The sequence below is a fragment of the Erpetoichthys calabaricus genome, chromosome 14 (assembly GCF_900747795.2).
Source record: "Erpetoichthys calabaricus chromosome 14, fErpCal1.3, whole genome shotgun sequence".
Taxonomy (NCBI): domain Eukaryota; kingdom Metazoa; phylum Chordata; class Cladistia; order Polypteriformes; family Polypteridae; genus Erpetoichthys; species Erpetoichthys calabaricus.
Window position 1 is genome coordinate 93514758 of NC_041407.2, and position 18236 is coordinate 93532993.

Genomic DNA, 18236 nt, shown 5'->3' on the forward strand with positions numbered 1-18236 from the left:
TTATTTTATATTTATGAATATCATGTCTCTTATTATATGTTTCCAAAACTGTATTTGCTGAATTTTCATATTATATATTTTTTAAAGACTTTCTTAGTGATTTCTTTGTCACATTTCAACTATCCTTTCCCTCTTTTGTTTCCATGTTCTTTGGAAGCTTGTTTAGACCAAATTAATGACATTATGGGCTTCTTCCACGTGAGTAGGAGTTCACTTTTTGAATCGGTAATAAGAAGAATAAGGTATATGTCACAGTGGGGGGACATGATGATTTTAGAGAGGCCTAGGTGGGGCATGGCCAAAAAAAGGTTGGCAACCACAGCTCAAAGTGATAAGGCTTGTATACAGGAACATTATGTCAATGCTGTGCTATTTTTTGTGTATCATTAAACATAATGACAGTAATATATCAAAGTAACGAGATGGGATACAGACTTCTTTGCCTGTTCTCTCTTTGTCTGCACCTGCTTATTTCTTCTCAGGGAGCCAAAGCCTATAACAGCAACATCTCAGGTAAGCTAGGAACGTACTCTTCTTGTAATGAACATCCATCTCAGAGCTCACTTACTCGTGAGTACCAATTCAAATTCCCTAATAAGTGTATAGAATGGGGGGCTGGATTCTCTCTGTGGTGGGCCACCACCTTTAAGATTTTTTTTTTTGAGATGTGAGAGGAAACCCATCAGGACTGTGGAAGAATATGCAAGCTACACTCTGAACTAAAACCTACAGGAGGGTCCCCATGGATCTAAGGCTGCACAGACAGGGTGCTGTTTTTTGACTCAAAGAAGACAATAACTAACAATGTAAAACCATACAAACCAAAATAAAAAAGTATCTCTCACTAACCACCCCAAATGTCTTTGTTTAAGAAGTAATTAACATTTTGTGCTTGTCTAATAATATAATGCCACATTCAGATTCTTGCAGTGGATTTTTCTGATACTCAATATTTTGATTATTTGGCCATGAAGAGTAACTTAGCAAGAATTGTCAGAGGCAGCAGAGCACTAAACATCAGTAGCAAGTTACTTTAAATTGCTGGAATAACTTTTCTAATAAATATATTAGGCTCCATTATCAGAAATACTAATAGGTAAAAAGCAAAACACCCAGAATGCATTGTGAATGTTACTGAAGAGTTCTGGAATACTGGGGCTTGGGCCTTTGAAACAAACACAATTAGTCAGTCAGTCATTATTCAACCTGCTATATCCTAACACAGGGTCACGGGGGTCTGCTGGAGCCAAACCCAGCCAACACAGGGCGTAAAGGAAGGAACAAACCCCCGGGGCAGGGAGCCAGCCCACCGCAGGACACACACGGGACAATTTAGGATCGCCAATGCACTTAACTTGCATAAGGAAACCCACGCAGACATGGGGAGAACATGCAAACTCCACGCAGGGAGGACCCGGGAAGCGAACCCAGGTCTCCTAACTGCGAGGCAGCAGCGCTACCCACTACGCCACAGTGCCGCCCGGAATAGTACATCATCAGACAAAATAGAATGGCACATCAAAAAATGGAATTCCAATTTTATTGCAGAATTCAGGCAACGGAACTGACCCCCATAGGATGCAATCGACTATTATAGTTTAAAATCTGTAAAATATGCAGACTTATTATGGAGTTCAAATTTGCGGCTCATATGGAGATGTCAGTCACCTTTACCTAATCCATAGAGCACCACAGCATATGTAGCGGCAACATTCATTTATGATGCACAAGTAATGTTTTCTGTTCAGGATGTCAACAAGTGGGTTCACAGGACATAGTAGGGCAGACTGCATTTACTGCCTGGCACAGACTGATGGCACTTTTATATACTAATTATTTTCAGTGTTATATTTGGTCCACTACATGCAGTATTTTCTGTGTCTTCAGTTCATAACTAGTTGCATAGATGCATCAATAAAAAGTGTATCGGTCCTGGTATGAATATCAATACCACTTGCAAAAACATTCTCTTTGTTCGAAAAAGCAAATTAAATGCATGTTTTATCGTGTTATTTTGTGTTTTGCAATAAAGTGCATTCATTGTTAAAAGTCTAAATTTCTACTCTGCATCATAAAAGTTCAGATGTGTCAGTAATTTAACCATCACATCATGTCCATAGTAGCTAAACCACAAATGTACACTTCAGTTGTGCATGGCAGTCTGTGGCAAGGCATTTAGACCGGGGATGGGTGCGGTGGGCATGTTAGAAATACAGGGAGTGCTCCATTTGGGTGGGTGGATAAATTATCCCTAAAAGTTTGTAACAACTGTATTGGTCTTAAAAGACCCCCTGGGTGAAGGCAAAGTAATAACTAAAAAGTAACTGAAACTATTGGGTGGTCCAGATCTAACTATGCAACTTTTAATGCAATGCCATGATTGCATAATTAGATCTGGACCACCCTGTATTTAAATCACATTGCAGTATTACTAAGGTCTTTCAAATGTGTTTTAGTGGTTTCAAAGAAAACCTAAGACTCAATATTTCTTTTTCTTTTCACAGCGTATTCTGGTTGCTTTGTAACCTCACTGGGTGATGGTTAAGCCCCACAGCATATGGTGTTATATTTAGAGTGCAGCGTTAACTGCGTTGTACTACAATACCCAGCTCTTTAACACTTCACAAATAATTTAATATGCTTTCTGCGTATACACACTCTACACATGTACAGACAAACATGTCCCACATATCCCTGCAATACTCAGATACAAAGGGAGCAAACAGTCTGGGCTGCCATACGCTCTTAGAAATGAAAGCAAGAGGAAAACAAACCACCCTAGTACACTTTAGTCATGTTAATTGTTGTGTGCTTATTATGTTGCTCCTTACGATGCTGGCTTGGGAAGAGTTTTGCTTTTGTCTTTCAGGTTGTTCAGAGCAGTATTCTGGAGGCCCTTAGAGCTCTTCAGGCCGAAAGAAGATAGCGAAAGTGAGGAAAGTGAGGAGGAAGAAGAGGCAGCAGGTCGGCCATTTAATGCAGGGAGTGGAGCAGATGATGTACGGTATTCTTTCACCAACCTTTCTCGAAATGTGGAGGAAAGCAGAGCATCTGCTGCGAGGCTGGAGGCAGACAGGCTGGAGAAGAGAGTTTTTGCAGGGCTGCTTGAGGCTGAACTGGAGGCAGACAATGATACTCCATCTTGAGGGTACTTCTTCAAGCCAGGAGCAAATACAGATGCAACTGAAGACGACAGCAAATCTCTGCCACCAAACATTGTAGTCTTGGATGGGAGGTTTTGAGACTCCCTGGCTTTGCTGCTTCCATAGGCCTACAAGCCAATTGTATGGAGTAGGAGAAAAAGAATGGGATAAAGAGAAAGAGAAACAAGAATACAGTCTCATAGCCAGAGGCCGGTAGCATTTTCCACAGCCCTGGAAAAGAGCAGCAGTTGTATTTGTGGCACTGGATAAAATGGAAGGTTAGGAGGCCACCTCAGACTGAGGAAAATGATGTAGATGAGGGCCTAGCAGGACACATATCTAAAGACGTTCGGCATCATCACACAGTGCACAGTGGCAGATCAGAAGACCCGAACAGGAGGATGGACACGAAGGTGAAAGGTCACTGCATTCACGCAGAGTGAAACAGAAGCAAGTACAGGTGTTGGAGAAATGTGAAGAAACAGGCAGGCAGACAGGGCATGGAGGATGTGGACAAGAGAAGAGAAAACAGGGAAGAAAAAAACAAACAAAAAAACAACAAAAAAAAAAAACAGGAATTAATTCAGGTTCAACTCTGCATGCAGAATGAAACAGAATTTGACTGAAATTCTGCATTGAAGACAGTCTGAAGGACATTTCAAATTCTGTCCAGACAGCAGGATTAGCTACGGACTCATTTTTGAATCTGCTGTATGCATCTGGCCTCAGAACACAACTACAATGCACTGTTTCATTAGCCAAAAGAGGGCATTGTTGCTACAGCTTGCAAGTGCGATCAAAATATTATCGACAGTATATCTGGCTTGTCGGTATAAGATGGAGCAAGTTTTCTAACTCATTAGTTTGCTGAAAATTTCAACGCTGACTGTTCTTTACTAGTAGCCATCTCCTGTAAAACCATACATGAATACAACTGCACAAATTGGGACTTCTGTTGATAGATACATAGCTATAATATTCCATCAGAGTCCCTTGGTCTGAAAAGCAGGAAATCATAAATTATGTAATGGTTTTAAAGCACTCTGATATCGCATTTCATTGTTGAGGACGATAAATATGGTGTTAAAAGCCTGAAACTCTGTGACAGGAGAGACTGGCAACCATCCAGAAATAATGCTCTTTTATAATAAAATGGGATATTATTCAGTTATAAAAAGCGACTGACCTATGTCTTAAGTAGCACCTTCATGTAATGAACACAAGCTGATTTACAAGCATGGAGATAAAAGTGTAATTTTTTTTCACACTTACGCAGTTTGAATTTTTACATCAGTGCAGAAAAATGACCACGTGCACTTTGGGTTAGTTTGTGACTGCTTGTTCCTTCAAGCAATCTGGAAAGGTTTGAGCAAAACAAATGACTCATTCATGGAAAATTTATTAAAACTCAAAAATCTCAGTATCTTCTTATATAATACATGGCAGTTTGTTTGTCTGTCCAGGATTTTAAATCATCTGTAGTTCATAAACAGTTTGAACTATTGACCTGAAATTTGGTACTCATATAATACGTGACGTCTACTATCCGCTTTCAGGGTGATGATTGACCTCCAAGGTTATTCCTCTTTTTATTTTTATTTTATTTTATTGTAGAATCAACTATCTGCTGCGGCTGTGTGGCACATACGTATGGGTGCCGTTCTCATCCCTACCACCTTCGCCATCACTTCCCCTACCTCTTCATATCTTAAATCATTCTTGAGGCAGATTGAAGACTTAAGTGCCAGCTTAAGTGAAAAATTAAGAAAACGTACTAAGTAATTGCAACGCAAACACTGACTTAATCAGTTTTAAAGCGAAGAGATGCCGACATAAGAAAAGAAGAAGTGGGCTGCTAGGGTGGAGAAAAGAAGAGCTGCTCAGGAAGCAGCAAGCACATCAACCTCTGAGCAAATGAATGGTAAACTTAAAGAGAAAGAGGATGAAGACTGGGAATGCTCAAGTCAAGTGTATTCACTGCATGTTATCATGAAGTGTGCTGTTACTGGTTGTTAATAATGGTGCCAGAGAGTGGTGACTTGTCGTATGTTGGACTAATATGTACACGCCAGAGCCGGGCCTAGAGATATTTCCTGAGGCAGGAGGATAAATTTGCGCCTCTATGTATATAGTTTTTTATTACTAATAAGTATTAAATTAAAATAAATATGAGGAAACGAGTGTATCGAGCGAGAGTGTCCGATGCAAATCGCCAGTTTGCTTAATGTATTTGACGAACATTGCAACATACATTTGGCTTTTTAAATTTTTTTTTATTTTGCAATTTATTAATTTATGTTATTTATTTATTTCAATTTATGCAATTTATTCAATTTATTTCAATTTATCCATCCATCCATCCATTTTCCAACCCGCTGAATCCGAACACAGGGTCACGGGGGTCTGCTGGAGCCAATCCCAGCCAACACAGGGTGCAAGGCAGGGAACCAATCCCGGGCAGGGCGCCAACCCACCGCAGGACACACACACAAACACACCCACACACCAAGCACACACTAGGGCCAATTTAGAATCGCCAATCCACCTAACCTGCATGTCTTTGGACTGTGGGAGGAAACCGGAGCGCCCGGAGGAAACCCACGCAGACACGGGGAGAACATGCAAACTCCACGCAGGGAGGACCCGGGAAGCGAACTTGGGTCTCCTAACTGTGAGGCAGCAGCGCTACCACTGCGCCACCGTGCCACCCTATTTCAATTTATGCAATTTATTAATTTCCATTTTTCATCAATTTGGCGCTTTTTCCCATTCACCTGAGGCAAGTGTCCCGGCCCTGGTACACGCCATGGTAAATTTGAACCATTAAGACTCAGAGCCGGAGGCATGGACTGAATCAGCAGCACGTAGTTTAAGGCCTAAGGATGTAGCTATGAGAGGGCCACTGTCATGTTTGTTGAGAGGGGTAAAGTGCTTAATTATTGACCATTTCCATTTTGTGGGCTGTTGTTGTGTTCAGATATGCATGCTTTGTGATGTTTGTCCTACCTGAGCCGCCTTACAGTGGGGTGTTCCCGATGTAGGTAATGTATCTCCCACAATCTCATACAGCAAAGTTCATCCTGCCTGTTTAATCCTATGGTAACATATCCGGTAAGTTTATATTTGTAAAATGTTACCGTTTTGTACTGCTACGTATAGTTTAAAGCTGTTATCAAAATATTTGTTTGCATGCTGAATATTGTATTCCTTTGCTTGTAGTTTCACACCTGTTCTTTATTAATAAACTGGAGATTTGTACACCTCGTGTCAAGTAAGTCTCCAAGTTGTCATATTGATAAAGGGAGGAGTTTATCTGCCTAAATATCTATTACAACGTAACAGTGAGATCAGAACAGCTACAGTGCTTTACCCTACACAGCTCAACAGTCTTAGCAGGAGATGCACGTGCCTGGATGATGTTACTATTTATCAAGTTTGCTTCATACTGGTGCCAATGATGGTGTAGCATGTTGGATTGCCAGTGTGCATTTAGAAACACTGAAAGCTAATGATCTTTGTTTAGAATGTGATCCATTACATTGGTGTTTATTTTAAGAACAACTGTTGTGATTAGAAAGTTTCAGTTCTTGAAATATAGTCATATAGTTATGACCCTAGGTTTCTTTGGTTTTAACTTTATCCTTGTAAAGGCCTGCTTCTGCCTGCTCTTAACTAACTGGAGCTGTAGCACTGGTCTCTGCCAGGGTGGTGAACTACGTAGTTCATGGTATGCAATATTACATTGCAGGAGGCATTATGAAATAGCCATGTATAGATTTAACCCTTAAACTGCCACATACTTGGGGGTTAATGCATCCTTGGATGCCAAATACTTTTTTGCTGCACTTTTTAAGTAAATGTCACAATTCACAAAGAATACGTGAAATTTTAAATTTAAATTTTAATGGAATACATATCATAAGTACTGCAACACTGATCAATTTACACACTGCCAATGAACTGTAAAAACTAAAAAAACTACTGGAACAATCTATTATTATACGTACAGTACAAGGTGCAACTGACGCCATTGATGAAATTCAGTAAATCACCGAGCCAACTGCACTTGAACTGCCTGCACACAGGCACACAGAGGTAAGCGCTGATGCCAGCAGGCCAGTCTAGTCCTGAATCTCAGAGACAGTGAGGCTGCAGTTCTGCCGGGGTCGGTAGTGGTCATGAGCTGGCTGATCAACGAATGTACGGCCCTGATTGATCAGCTCTGGCGTGCTGGCAAATTGCTCTGGGAAGCGAATATAGCCAGTTCCGGCAGTTTAAGGGTTAAAGTAAAACTTGATGTTCTGTGTTACACTGGATAGAAACACACTGCTGTGTTCTTTGTTTGCAAATTGTGCCTCCAGGTATGATACTATTTGTCTACATAAGATATTTATATCCTAACAGATAAAATCCATCCATCCATTTTCCAACCCGCTGAATCCAAACACAGGGTCACGGGGGTCTGCTGGAGCCAATCCCAGCCAACACAGGGCACAAGGCAGGAACCATTCCCAGGCAGGGTGCCCAACAAACAACTGATATAGGTAGCTGACGCAGAAACCTTGACAACTTTTAAGAAGTAGCTGGATGAGATGCCGGGACATCTTAGCACATTAGTCAAACAAACAAGCTGGCTGGACTAAATGGTTCCTTCTCGTTTGCCACATTTGTTAAGTATATTCTTATGTATGTATATAATTTATTGTATATGCCATGGTACCAGATACAAATTTCAGTGTTTAGCTAATACTGTAGAGAAAAGCCAAGCAAAATGACACCTTTTATTGGCTAACTAAAAAGATTACAATATGCAAGCTTTCGAGGCAACTCAGGCCCCTTCTTCAGGCAAGATGTAATACAGAAACTGGAGTTCCCTATGTTTATATACACACTCTAGGACAAGAAACAACATTGGTAAATATTTAAATGAGAAATTTTAAATGTAAAAAAATAATAGATTCATTCAGGCTAGGGTTAATTTAACAAGAGAGAAAAGAACAATGTATTGTCAAGATCTCTGGATAAGATAACTGTCCAACAAAGTCTTTTGAAGTTTGTAATGAGTTTTTTTCAAAACAATGTGGGTCTGTAGACAGGTTGTCTGTCATTCTGAGAGATGTAAACAATCCTCTTATCTGGCCATAAAACTCATGTCTTTATTCAATCCATGTTGTAAAGTATTACATTTTAGCATGAGTTTAACTTCCCATTCTTTTCTCTCTTGCTGTGTTTTGAAGTTGCCCATAAGCACTGTGACTTTAAAGTCCTTCTCACAGTGTCCATGGCTGTTGAAGTGGGCCACCACAGGAACATCTGTGTGGCCATGTTTAATGTGGAACCTGTGTAAATTCATTCTCTGGCGGAGTGTTTGTCCAGTTTCTCCCACATAGAGTGCAGTGTCAGGACATTTCATGCAGAAAATTAGGTAGACTACATTAGATGATCTGCAGGAAAATGATCCCTTGATGTGATGTTCAAGTCGGCAGTGTGGTATAACTATACGGTCTGTATCATAGATGTGGGCACATGTTTTGCATCTTTTCTGTAGGCATGGAGATGTGCCATTTTCTGTTGGTTCACTTAGGGAGCCTCGGACAATTAATTGTTGAAGGTTTGGTGGTTGTCTGCATGCCAGGAGGGGAGGTTCAGGAAATACATTTTTCAGTGTTTGGTCATTGTTTAGTATTGGCTGAAGTTCTTTTATAATTTTTCGAAGTGTTTCAAGATGTGGGTTGTAGGTGACAACAAGGGGGATGCGATCCTTGTTGTCTTTGTTTTTATATTCCAGAAGGTTGTCTCTGGGTATGGCAGTAGCTCTTCTTATTTGAGTGTCTGTTGTTTTCGGGGTGTAACCTTGTCTGATGAAATCTTGTCTGAATACTAATACTGGAGCACTCATCGGCTGCCCTGATTACAACGGGACATTTTATACGCTGGTTCTCATCCTACAGCTAAGTAAAATCTCATAATGAATTTGTATCATCGATTCTGTTTGGGATGAGCACAATAAAGAAGTTTTGAAATAATAGCTATTGTGTTACAGCCAGATTCTTTCTGTGTTTTGTTTTATTGTCTACTTTGCACTTTCTCATTTATTCTTTCAAAAACATTTTCTTCTTCTATGTATTTTATTGTTTTAATAGGTATTATGCGCGTTGATTTCCATGCATTAATTAAGTGTTACAATATCCTTCATTCTGTTTTCTTTATGCTGTGTTTAAGGAAGTGGGGACACAAACACTGCAGCTGTGAGACCACAAGAGGACAATCAAAATCTTACTGAACCTCAATGCCAGCACTGGGATATTAGTGAAAACTTCTGTTGTTTGGTTATCTTTTAAATTTTAGATTCCACCTCTTCTAAGTGCTCTTGTCTGATTTTCGAGGTTTTGATTTACTGCTCTGGTTTTGGAATGCAATTGTCAGAGCACGAATATTTTTTGTTTTCAGGTTTATGATCTCTTTTTGTTGTTGATTTTGCTTTTGCTTAATAAATCATAAAACTTAAAAGAACTGTGCTTTCAGTAATTGGGCCAGTGGATTTGCATGGTTCCCTTCTCCCTTGGTAAATGTTTTAGTGTTTTTGTTTCAGCCTGCTCAGGCCATGAAGTATGCTTCTCGAGTCTGAGGCCAGGCTGATTCTTGATTGTATACCTAATATTGAATTATTGCCTAATTTTTCTTTTGAGTATCGTGAGCTGAGCAGATCAACACCAAATAACACAGCTAGCATTATTTTAAAACTCAAGATATGTAAAGTATGCAGTACATTGGAATAAAGTTCAGTACAGACATTGGAGCTACATGTATATCAATTAGTGATTGTCTATGTGTTGCTGTTCTCGATTTCTTTTACTTGGACAGAACTCCACTTATAATGCTAGAAACTCTTTCAGGATTGTTATATTTGCCAAGCTGCTTCTTCAACTAAAAGTGTGCCTATTTATGTTACATTATTTTATTACAAATCATTAAAATGACCCTGCTCATTGACCGGGTCACAAAACGTTGACCACTTTATTAATTGTTATGGAAAGCTTTTCTAACATAGAATTTTAAAATAGAACACCACATTGGGAGTAGTGATTGACAAAAATGCAACACCACCGTAGTTAAAAGATATTAGGCTCCTCAAAATACACATTTACATGAAAACACAGCTCTTTACATTCCAAAAAAATCAAATAAAAGTGAACAGGCCTGACGCTGGCTAGTGGAGGCTGCTGTAAAATGCGTGACTGAGGGGGATCGATCATGTTTCATCATATTCATATTATGTGATATCGTCAACTGTTAAATTCCGCTCCGTACTTGTACATTTTTTATTTTTATACTGTATTGAGGATTTGTTCTGTTCTGTGTATTGTATTGTATTGACCCCCTTCTTTTTGACACCCTACCTGGAAAGGGGTCTCTCTCTTTGAACTGCCTTTCCCAAGGCTTCTTCCATTATTTCCCTGCAAGGTTTTTTGGGAGTTTTTCTTTGTCTTCTTAGAGAGTCAAGGCTGGGGGGCTGTCAAGAGGCAGGGCCTGTTAAAGCCCATTGCGGCACTCCTTGTGTGATTTTGGGCTTTACAAAAATAAATTGTATTGTAATGTATTCTGCGGTGGGTTGGCACCCTGCCCGGGATTGGTTCCTGCCTTGTGCCCTGTGTTGGCTGGGATTGGCTCCAGCAGACCCCCGTGACCCTGTGTTCAGATTCAGCGGGTTGGAAAATAAATGGATGGATGGATGTATTGTATTGTATGTTTCATCTTCCCAGCTCAGTAAAAGGATTTCTTTTTGTGTCCATGTTTGCTAGCATATCACACAAATGATTTCACTCATTATGTTGACTTAAGTCAAAACGTATTTGTTATGATGTCTTGACAGCCACACTTTCTGTGAGTGTTTGTTGAATTTTGTTTGGCCTAGAGCGAAGGGAAGTAAAAATAGTGTAGAATTTATCATTTGACCTCATAAGAAAAGATGGCTTTATTGATAATGCTCCAAAATGAAAAATAAAAGGAAACATGGAACCCTACTGTTCACAACTGTTAGTTTTGTAAGTTAAACATAATGTTAAGGTCTGACACCTAGTTGTCTGAAATATTATACATTTCTAGCCCTTTCAGACAGTCAAGAATTTCATTGCACTCATAACTAGTAGCAGTATTACTTCCAGTAGTTTAATAACATAATGAAAACATAAAGGTGAGCGCTGTGGTCAGATGAACAAGGCATTGGCGCCCAATTCCGCAGACCCAAGCCCTGCCTTTGGCTCCCTGGCTGATCACTAGTGAATTCCTGTACCTAACTGAGCAACAAAAACACAGATGATATAAAAAATGCAATTTTAAAGTTAGACAGGTTTGCTGCAAACCATAAAGGTTGAGTTTTTGTGATAATTCTGCAAGCTAGTCTCAATGTTAGGTGCTTATGCTCTTTACTTGAATGTGTTCTTGAATATTTAGCTGTAGTTATTGGTGGTGCCAGTTGGCTGTACTAGAGACACGACATCTTAACAGCAAAGCAACAATGACATTATTGTGAGGGCAAGTGCATTGCTCGGGTTACAATGATTTTTTTGTAAGCAGTTTTCTCTGAAAAACATGCTTCTAAGATGACCTGTCAATGGACACGAAGATGGATAAGGTTTATACAATAGGAATGATAAGGTCACAGGTCATCTCTGATTAGGGAATAGATGTCTTATGGAGAAGGAAGAATAAATATTGTCTTCATTACCTTGAGCTGAGACCTGAGTAGCGTGGACACCCATACAGGGCAGTGCTATTATTCAGAACAAAAAACATTTACAGTTCACACGTACTGAGCTGAGGAGGCTACTATGCACTTTATTATCCTAATCCATTTGAGTAGTGATGGTTAGCAATAATAACTGCATCAGATAATCCAGAAAAAGCAATTAAGACAACAAGTCATAACTTTAGCCTAGGGGAAAACTCTAGAAGACTGTCTGGTAAAGGACAACTTTCACTTGGCAATTTAGCCTAATGCTTGGAGACAGAGAATATTCCAGAGACTGACTTCATAAATACCTTAAATAATCACTAAGTGATGACAATATCATTTAATATGACTAGTAAGTGGTAATTGGACCAACTGTAAGGCATAATTGCAGTGGCTGCTGTTTTTTTCTCAGCCCAATTTTTTAATTAAAAGCTGGTACCCCTTAAACCCTGGGGGCATTTTTCAGCAATCTCTACATGGGGGGTACCCCACCATAAAGCCTTGTTATTCAAAAAATAAAGACAGGACAGACAATTGTTCACTAAAACCTGACAGATAACTTCTTAAATGAGACAGAATATGTGTTTGTGTCAAATTTAAACTGCTGCTAAACTAGGATAAAAGGCACTCACGGTATTATCTTCACATTTCTGTTTTCTGATACAGTTTTGCTCATGTACAAGTAATGTCAGGGCAGTTTATTCACCTCCGAGGCGTTTCCAGACATGTCAACTGTACCTGTCTAAAGTTTCATGTTGATAACACAAAGAAATATGGGATCCAAACGGGATCCAGGTTCAGAACAATTTTTTTGCACATAAAACAGTGAAAAATATCTTATAAAAACTCCAAACCCCCTCCCCCTAATACACTCTTATCCCAAGTACCCCCCTATCCCACCTAAACATTTACATTAAACTATTTGTATTGTTTGCTCCTGCTTCAAATTGTGTTTTTCCATTCTACATGTCCTCAGCCGTGTCTCCTTATGTTCATATTTGGACTTCTACATATCGTTGGAGACGTCGCAGTCGCTGCCATCCGATGGTATAAAGTGTGTGACCTATTGAGTCCGAGCTAATGGCCCAGAAATGTGAGGCGGTACTTACCACAGGTGACCTCCTGACTTCTCTCATTTGGAGGATATCTCATGATTGATGCATTGTACAATAATGTGCTTGAACTTGTTTTGATCAGGAGAATCTACTGTAAGTACTGACGTGTCATTTGTAGATATTTGCTGTTGTTTTGTGAAGTAATATGCGAAAAATCCGAAGAATGGTGTAACACTGTTTCCTATTTTCAGCTTATAGCTTGTGTGGGAAGGATCATCACATTGGTGGAAATCTATCTTTTTAGTTGGTGCATAACACTTGGGTATTCCTTCGACAGAATAATTATTACGATTTTTTTCAAATATGTTTTGTGACAATTTATGAAACCCCACACGTATGATTTCATACCGAAATAAAAGTCAACCATAAACATTATAACAATTTGAATACTAGGAATGTGAAGTCGACAGCTGATGCTTGGGTCTGTGTGTGGCACAGTATGGCGAAAAACTTTTAAACAATCACTTGGCCCGGTACCGGGCCGCTCAGGGCGTAAGAACATGGTCATTTAAATAATTATGCAAACTGCACTGTTAAATGATGGTTTAATAAATTGAGTTATGTGCTCTATGCACTTGTGTGTGTTCATTTGAAGAAAAAACTTAAATGACAAGAAAAAAAAATGGGCCTAAAAGGTTCCAATTCATTCTGGCCCAGTGAATTTTTGTTTATCTAATATTCTCATTACATTATCAGATACGTAAACATCAACTCACCCATATGGAGATACATTTAAAGCAAATCTTTTCCCATTAAACTTTTATCTAGTGGCTGTTATCTCCCATTGAAGATGTAATCCTCACCTCACTAAATAGAAAAGCCATCATCCCACCTCCTAATTAAGTTTCAGTTTAAAAAAGAAACAAATCAGAGCCCAGACAGCTTGCATGATGATCAGTATGGATGTAGTGTAGAGGCTCCTTCGGTCCAAGAAAGACCCCGGTCAATGGATGATACTGCTGGTCTGGTTGATCTACAACCTGCCCAAGCCCCCAAAAATAGACCTAAATGGGACTTGAGTATCTTCTGAATCTGTTCCCATGTCAAAGTATGCTTCACAGAACTGAACATGAGAAGGGGGTTTTAGTGTGCAAATCTTAACTGTTTGTGAGACAAATGGCATTGATTGGATTACTGATTGGGCTGATTTTTTTCTTCTTTTTATTATTACCACGCTTATATTAACTTCACCTGTTTGTTGTCTAATACAAATCTTGTAATTGATATTTAACCCATTTCCTATTGTCCAAATGACTTGAAATTTTGCACACTTACTCACTTCCGATGACAATACATGAATCAATAATCAGTTTCACTAATTGATCAATTAATCCATGTTAATTAAGAAATTAAACTTTCATATGAAGAATAATTCAAGATTTCACCAATAGATGGTGCTAGTAATGATTAAAAATATCCTTTTTGCATCTTGTATGAAGATGTGTGCATATAAACGTCAAAGGAAGTGTTAAATATTGATTACAAAATTATACTAAAATAAACCCAAGACTAAAAAGTTGAAATATATATATATATACATATATATATATATATAAAATACTTTTTAAAAACCACGCTTATATTAAGTTGAAAAGTGTACTAAAAAGTAAAAAACAAGTCTCTCATACATCACTCATAAAATAAAACATTCAAAAAAAAAATCTTTGCAAAAGCGCCCATCTTTTATTTTTTTTACGAGTGATGTATGAGAGACTTATTTTTTACTTTTGAGTACACTTTTTAACTTAATATAAGCGTGGTTTTTAAAAAGTATTTTTTATATATATTTTCTCAATAGCAATGTATGTTTGATGCTTATAGCACTTCTCTTGTAATGTATATTTTTACAAATAATAAAATGTATAAAAGAGAGAGAGCCTTGTGTTCCATTAAACACCAAGAATGGCTTCTACTTATAAAGCAGTCTGGTAAGATCAAAAACTGGCCACTTTTGTAGCTTTTCAGATGCGGAGTGGGAGCTCTCTGCTGTAGTGTCTAAGGTCACGTGTATCAAAGTACCTTTCATTGTTTATTAGCTCTGCAAACAACAGACGTGATGATTCACCAAACTGACTTTACACCTATGAGTTTTTATTCTGATGCATAGTGACCAGCCTCTGACAAGCCTTAAGTGTCTAACACATAATAAATATTATTGGTGCTAACCTTAGGACTCTACCCACGTATGGCTGATCGCAAAAACCCTGACTTTCTGAAATTTCCCATTTAAGCAGATTTGATATGATTATGGAACTCTTTTTACTATTATATCAGAATTCTTCACAATGGAACAAATAAAAAAGTCAGCTTCACAGATCATTAAGAGGCAACAGCTTTGCAAATAACACTACCGAAAATAGAGGATCTTTCGATGAGGTTTTGTTATTTAGTAACATTTTCGATTCAACAACATGTTAACATGTCATGTTTATGTCCATATGAATGACATACTGCAGAGCATGACAGGACAATTATTATAAAAACATTAACTCACTTGACCTGGAAAAAAGCCAACTTTATTTCAAATGAAAAAGATGTGAAATATAACTTCAAAGGTTAATTTCTTCAGAAGAGTAAAAGAATAAAGGTGAGAAAAAGACACATTCAGCCAACAAGAAGTTGCTGTTGTGTGGCAGAAGAGGTCAGGTAAAAGAAGACAGACAATCTGGACTAACGTCAACTGCTCCGATGAAGCGAGGACTGGGGGTCTTTGAACATTTATGCTGTCAACAATCGACTAGATTACTGTAACACACTCCTCTCAGGACCACCCAAAAAAGACATCAATCGATTGCAATGAGTGCAGAATGCAGCTGCTAGAATCTTAACTAGGAAAAGAAAATCCGAGCACATTTCTCCAGTTTTGATGTCATTACATTGGTTACCTGTGTCATTTAGAAATGACTTTAAAATACTGCTTATGGTTTACAAAGCCTTCAATAATCTGCTCCATCTTATATCTCAGAATGCCTTTCACCTTACACTCCATATCATAACCTTAGATCTTCAAATGAGTGTCTGCTTAGAATTCCAAGAGCTAAACTGAAAAGAAGTGGTGAGGCAGGCGGCCTTCTGCTGTTATGCACCTAAAATCTGGAATAGCTTGCCAATAGGAATTCGCCAGGCTAATACAGTGGAGCACTTTAAAAGAACTGCTAAAAACACATTACTTTAACATGGCTTTCTCATAGTTTCATTTTAGTTTAATCCTGATACTATGTATATTCAATTAATTATCATTATTATTCATGGTGGCTCCAAAATCTGTACTAACCCCTACTCTCTCTTCTGTTCTTTTTCCGTTTTTTTGTGGTGTGATCTGCACCACCACCACCTAATCAAAGCACCGTGATGTCCCTACATTGATGGATTAAAGGCCAGAGGTCCACATGACCGTCATCATCAAGTTCTTCCATGAGAACCCTGAATACAATGAGGACTGATTGAGGTCATTTATGTCAGGTAGAATGCCTAAAGGGGGCTGGGTGGTCTTGTGGCCTGGAACCCCTGCAGATTTTATTTTTTTTCTCCAGCCGTCTGGAGGTTTTTGTTTTTTTCTGTCCTCCCTGGCCATCGGACCTTACTTTTATTCTTTGCTAATTAGCATTCCCTAATTTTAAATCTTAATTTATTTTGCCTTTTTTTTCTTTCTTCATCTTGTAAAGCACTTTGAGCTCCATCATTTGTATGAAAATGTGCTATAGAAATAAATGTTGTTGTTGTTGTTGCCATACAAGATTTTATCCCTTCATGCCTGAACTAGCTGAAGGAGACATTATGAACATAAACTAACCTTTGTAACATCTGTTAAATGCAAACATGGTTCCATCAGTATTTATTGTGTTGGCTTCTAAAGTTTAATTCAACTGCTGTTTTTTAAATGATCAGTGTGCAACACTGACGATGTCAAACAAGACCCTCAAAATAAAATTTTGAATGCCACTATGTATCAATTCCATGATATGAACATTTTTTGATTGGCAATACTTTAACAATCCTTGGGCTAACATTTTTCCCGATTTCATAAGGTTTGATAGATTATGTATTTAATTCAATGAACTTTGTTCGCCGTCATATACTAAAAAGATGTTGGCTCTGGGGTAATGCTTCACAACACTTGCATTTTATATGATAAATATTTTTCTCTCTTCCAAGATATTCCACCTGACTGCCTATTTGAAGTAATATGTTATGCCTTGTCTTGATGTAGGAAGACTCTGGATGCTTTTCTTTCAATTTTCCATGTTCAAGTCCCTTAATGGCCAGCCTTTGGAGCTGATTAGTGTGCTCAGTCAAGCAGATCTGTCCACCTTGACAGAATCTAACCAGAAGATATTTTCAAAGAGGCAGTTTCGGTATATAGCCAGACATCAGAACCACATATCTGTCTATACAGAAGAAAACTGAGTCACCATGTCAGTCCTAATTTAAGTGATATGAATGTGAAAAGATTTTTAGAGTGGGAACTCTACAGAGCTTCTCACCTCATTTAATGCCATCTCAGCACTCACAGACTGCACGATAGACTGGCTTGTGAAGCTTCACTTTAACTTAAGAACAGATGCACATTATTATAAATTTGGTAGGTCATTCATTTCGTATGACGACTTTCAAACATTGAGTGGCTTGCACTCTTCACAAGCAGTAAAAATGGAAGCTCAGTTTTTTTGTATACACCATTTTCTTGGGTGTGTTTTTTGTGAGTAGAAGATGTACATTTCTTCTCTTTCTAAAGGAATAAAAAAATTCTTGTTCTGGAAGCTGTTTGAAAGCATAGGGCTCTTCATAAGACAAATGAAGGAAGGAGCACTTTTTATAGTTCTCAACTCCTGCAGATGAACATACAGAGCAGGGAGAAAATAGGCTGCCACTGTATAATGCATGGATCATTGACAGAAGCAGTGAGCTAGATACTTGGCCATGCTGTCTCCAGCCTCTCTACACTATAATAGTTGGAACAGAAATTAACCCCACCATTTTGAAGCTTGTAAATGGCACAGTAATCATTAGAAACATCATCTATGAAGGCAGTGAGGTTGCTGTCTAGATCCCTCTTCCTACATAAAAGTCCATCAGAAGTGAAATACCTGCTGCTGGCCTTGAACCTTCACATATTCTTCACGCTGTTTCAGTGACTTGGTCTTCTCTGGGCTGCTCTGTTGAATGTGCTTCAGCCTCGAAGCTGCTGAGTGGATTGCTCGACTGGATGGAGATGATACATTGGAAGTCTGTTGGAAAAACCAA

At 38.6% G+C, this 18236-nt stretch overlaps 1 protein-coding gene across 2 annotated transcripts in view; it reads right to left on the reverse strand.

Moving 5' to 3' along the window:
- Window positions 1–616: 616 nt before the first annotated feature.
- srcin1a (SRC kinase signaling inhibitor 1a) overlaps window positions 617–18236 on the reverse strand; it is a 195856-nt gene continuing 178236 nt past the window's right edge. The window contains exons 20-21 of one of the 2 annotated variants that reach the window (XM_051936423.1): window positions 18080–18220; window positions 617–3567 (exon numbers count right to left, since the gene is read on the reverse strand). In XM_051936423.1, coding sequence (XP_051792383.1) covers window positions 3565–3567; window positions 18080–18220 — 144 coding nt within the window. In that variant the 3' untranslated portion in view covers window positions 617–3564. Of the gene's footprint in view, window positions 3568–18064; window positions 18221–18236 lie in introns of those variants that run through there. The other variant, XM_028819382.2, reaches the window with a different exon arrangement.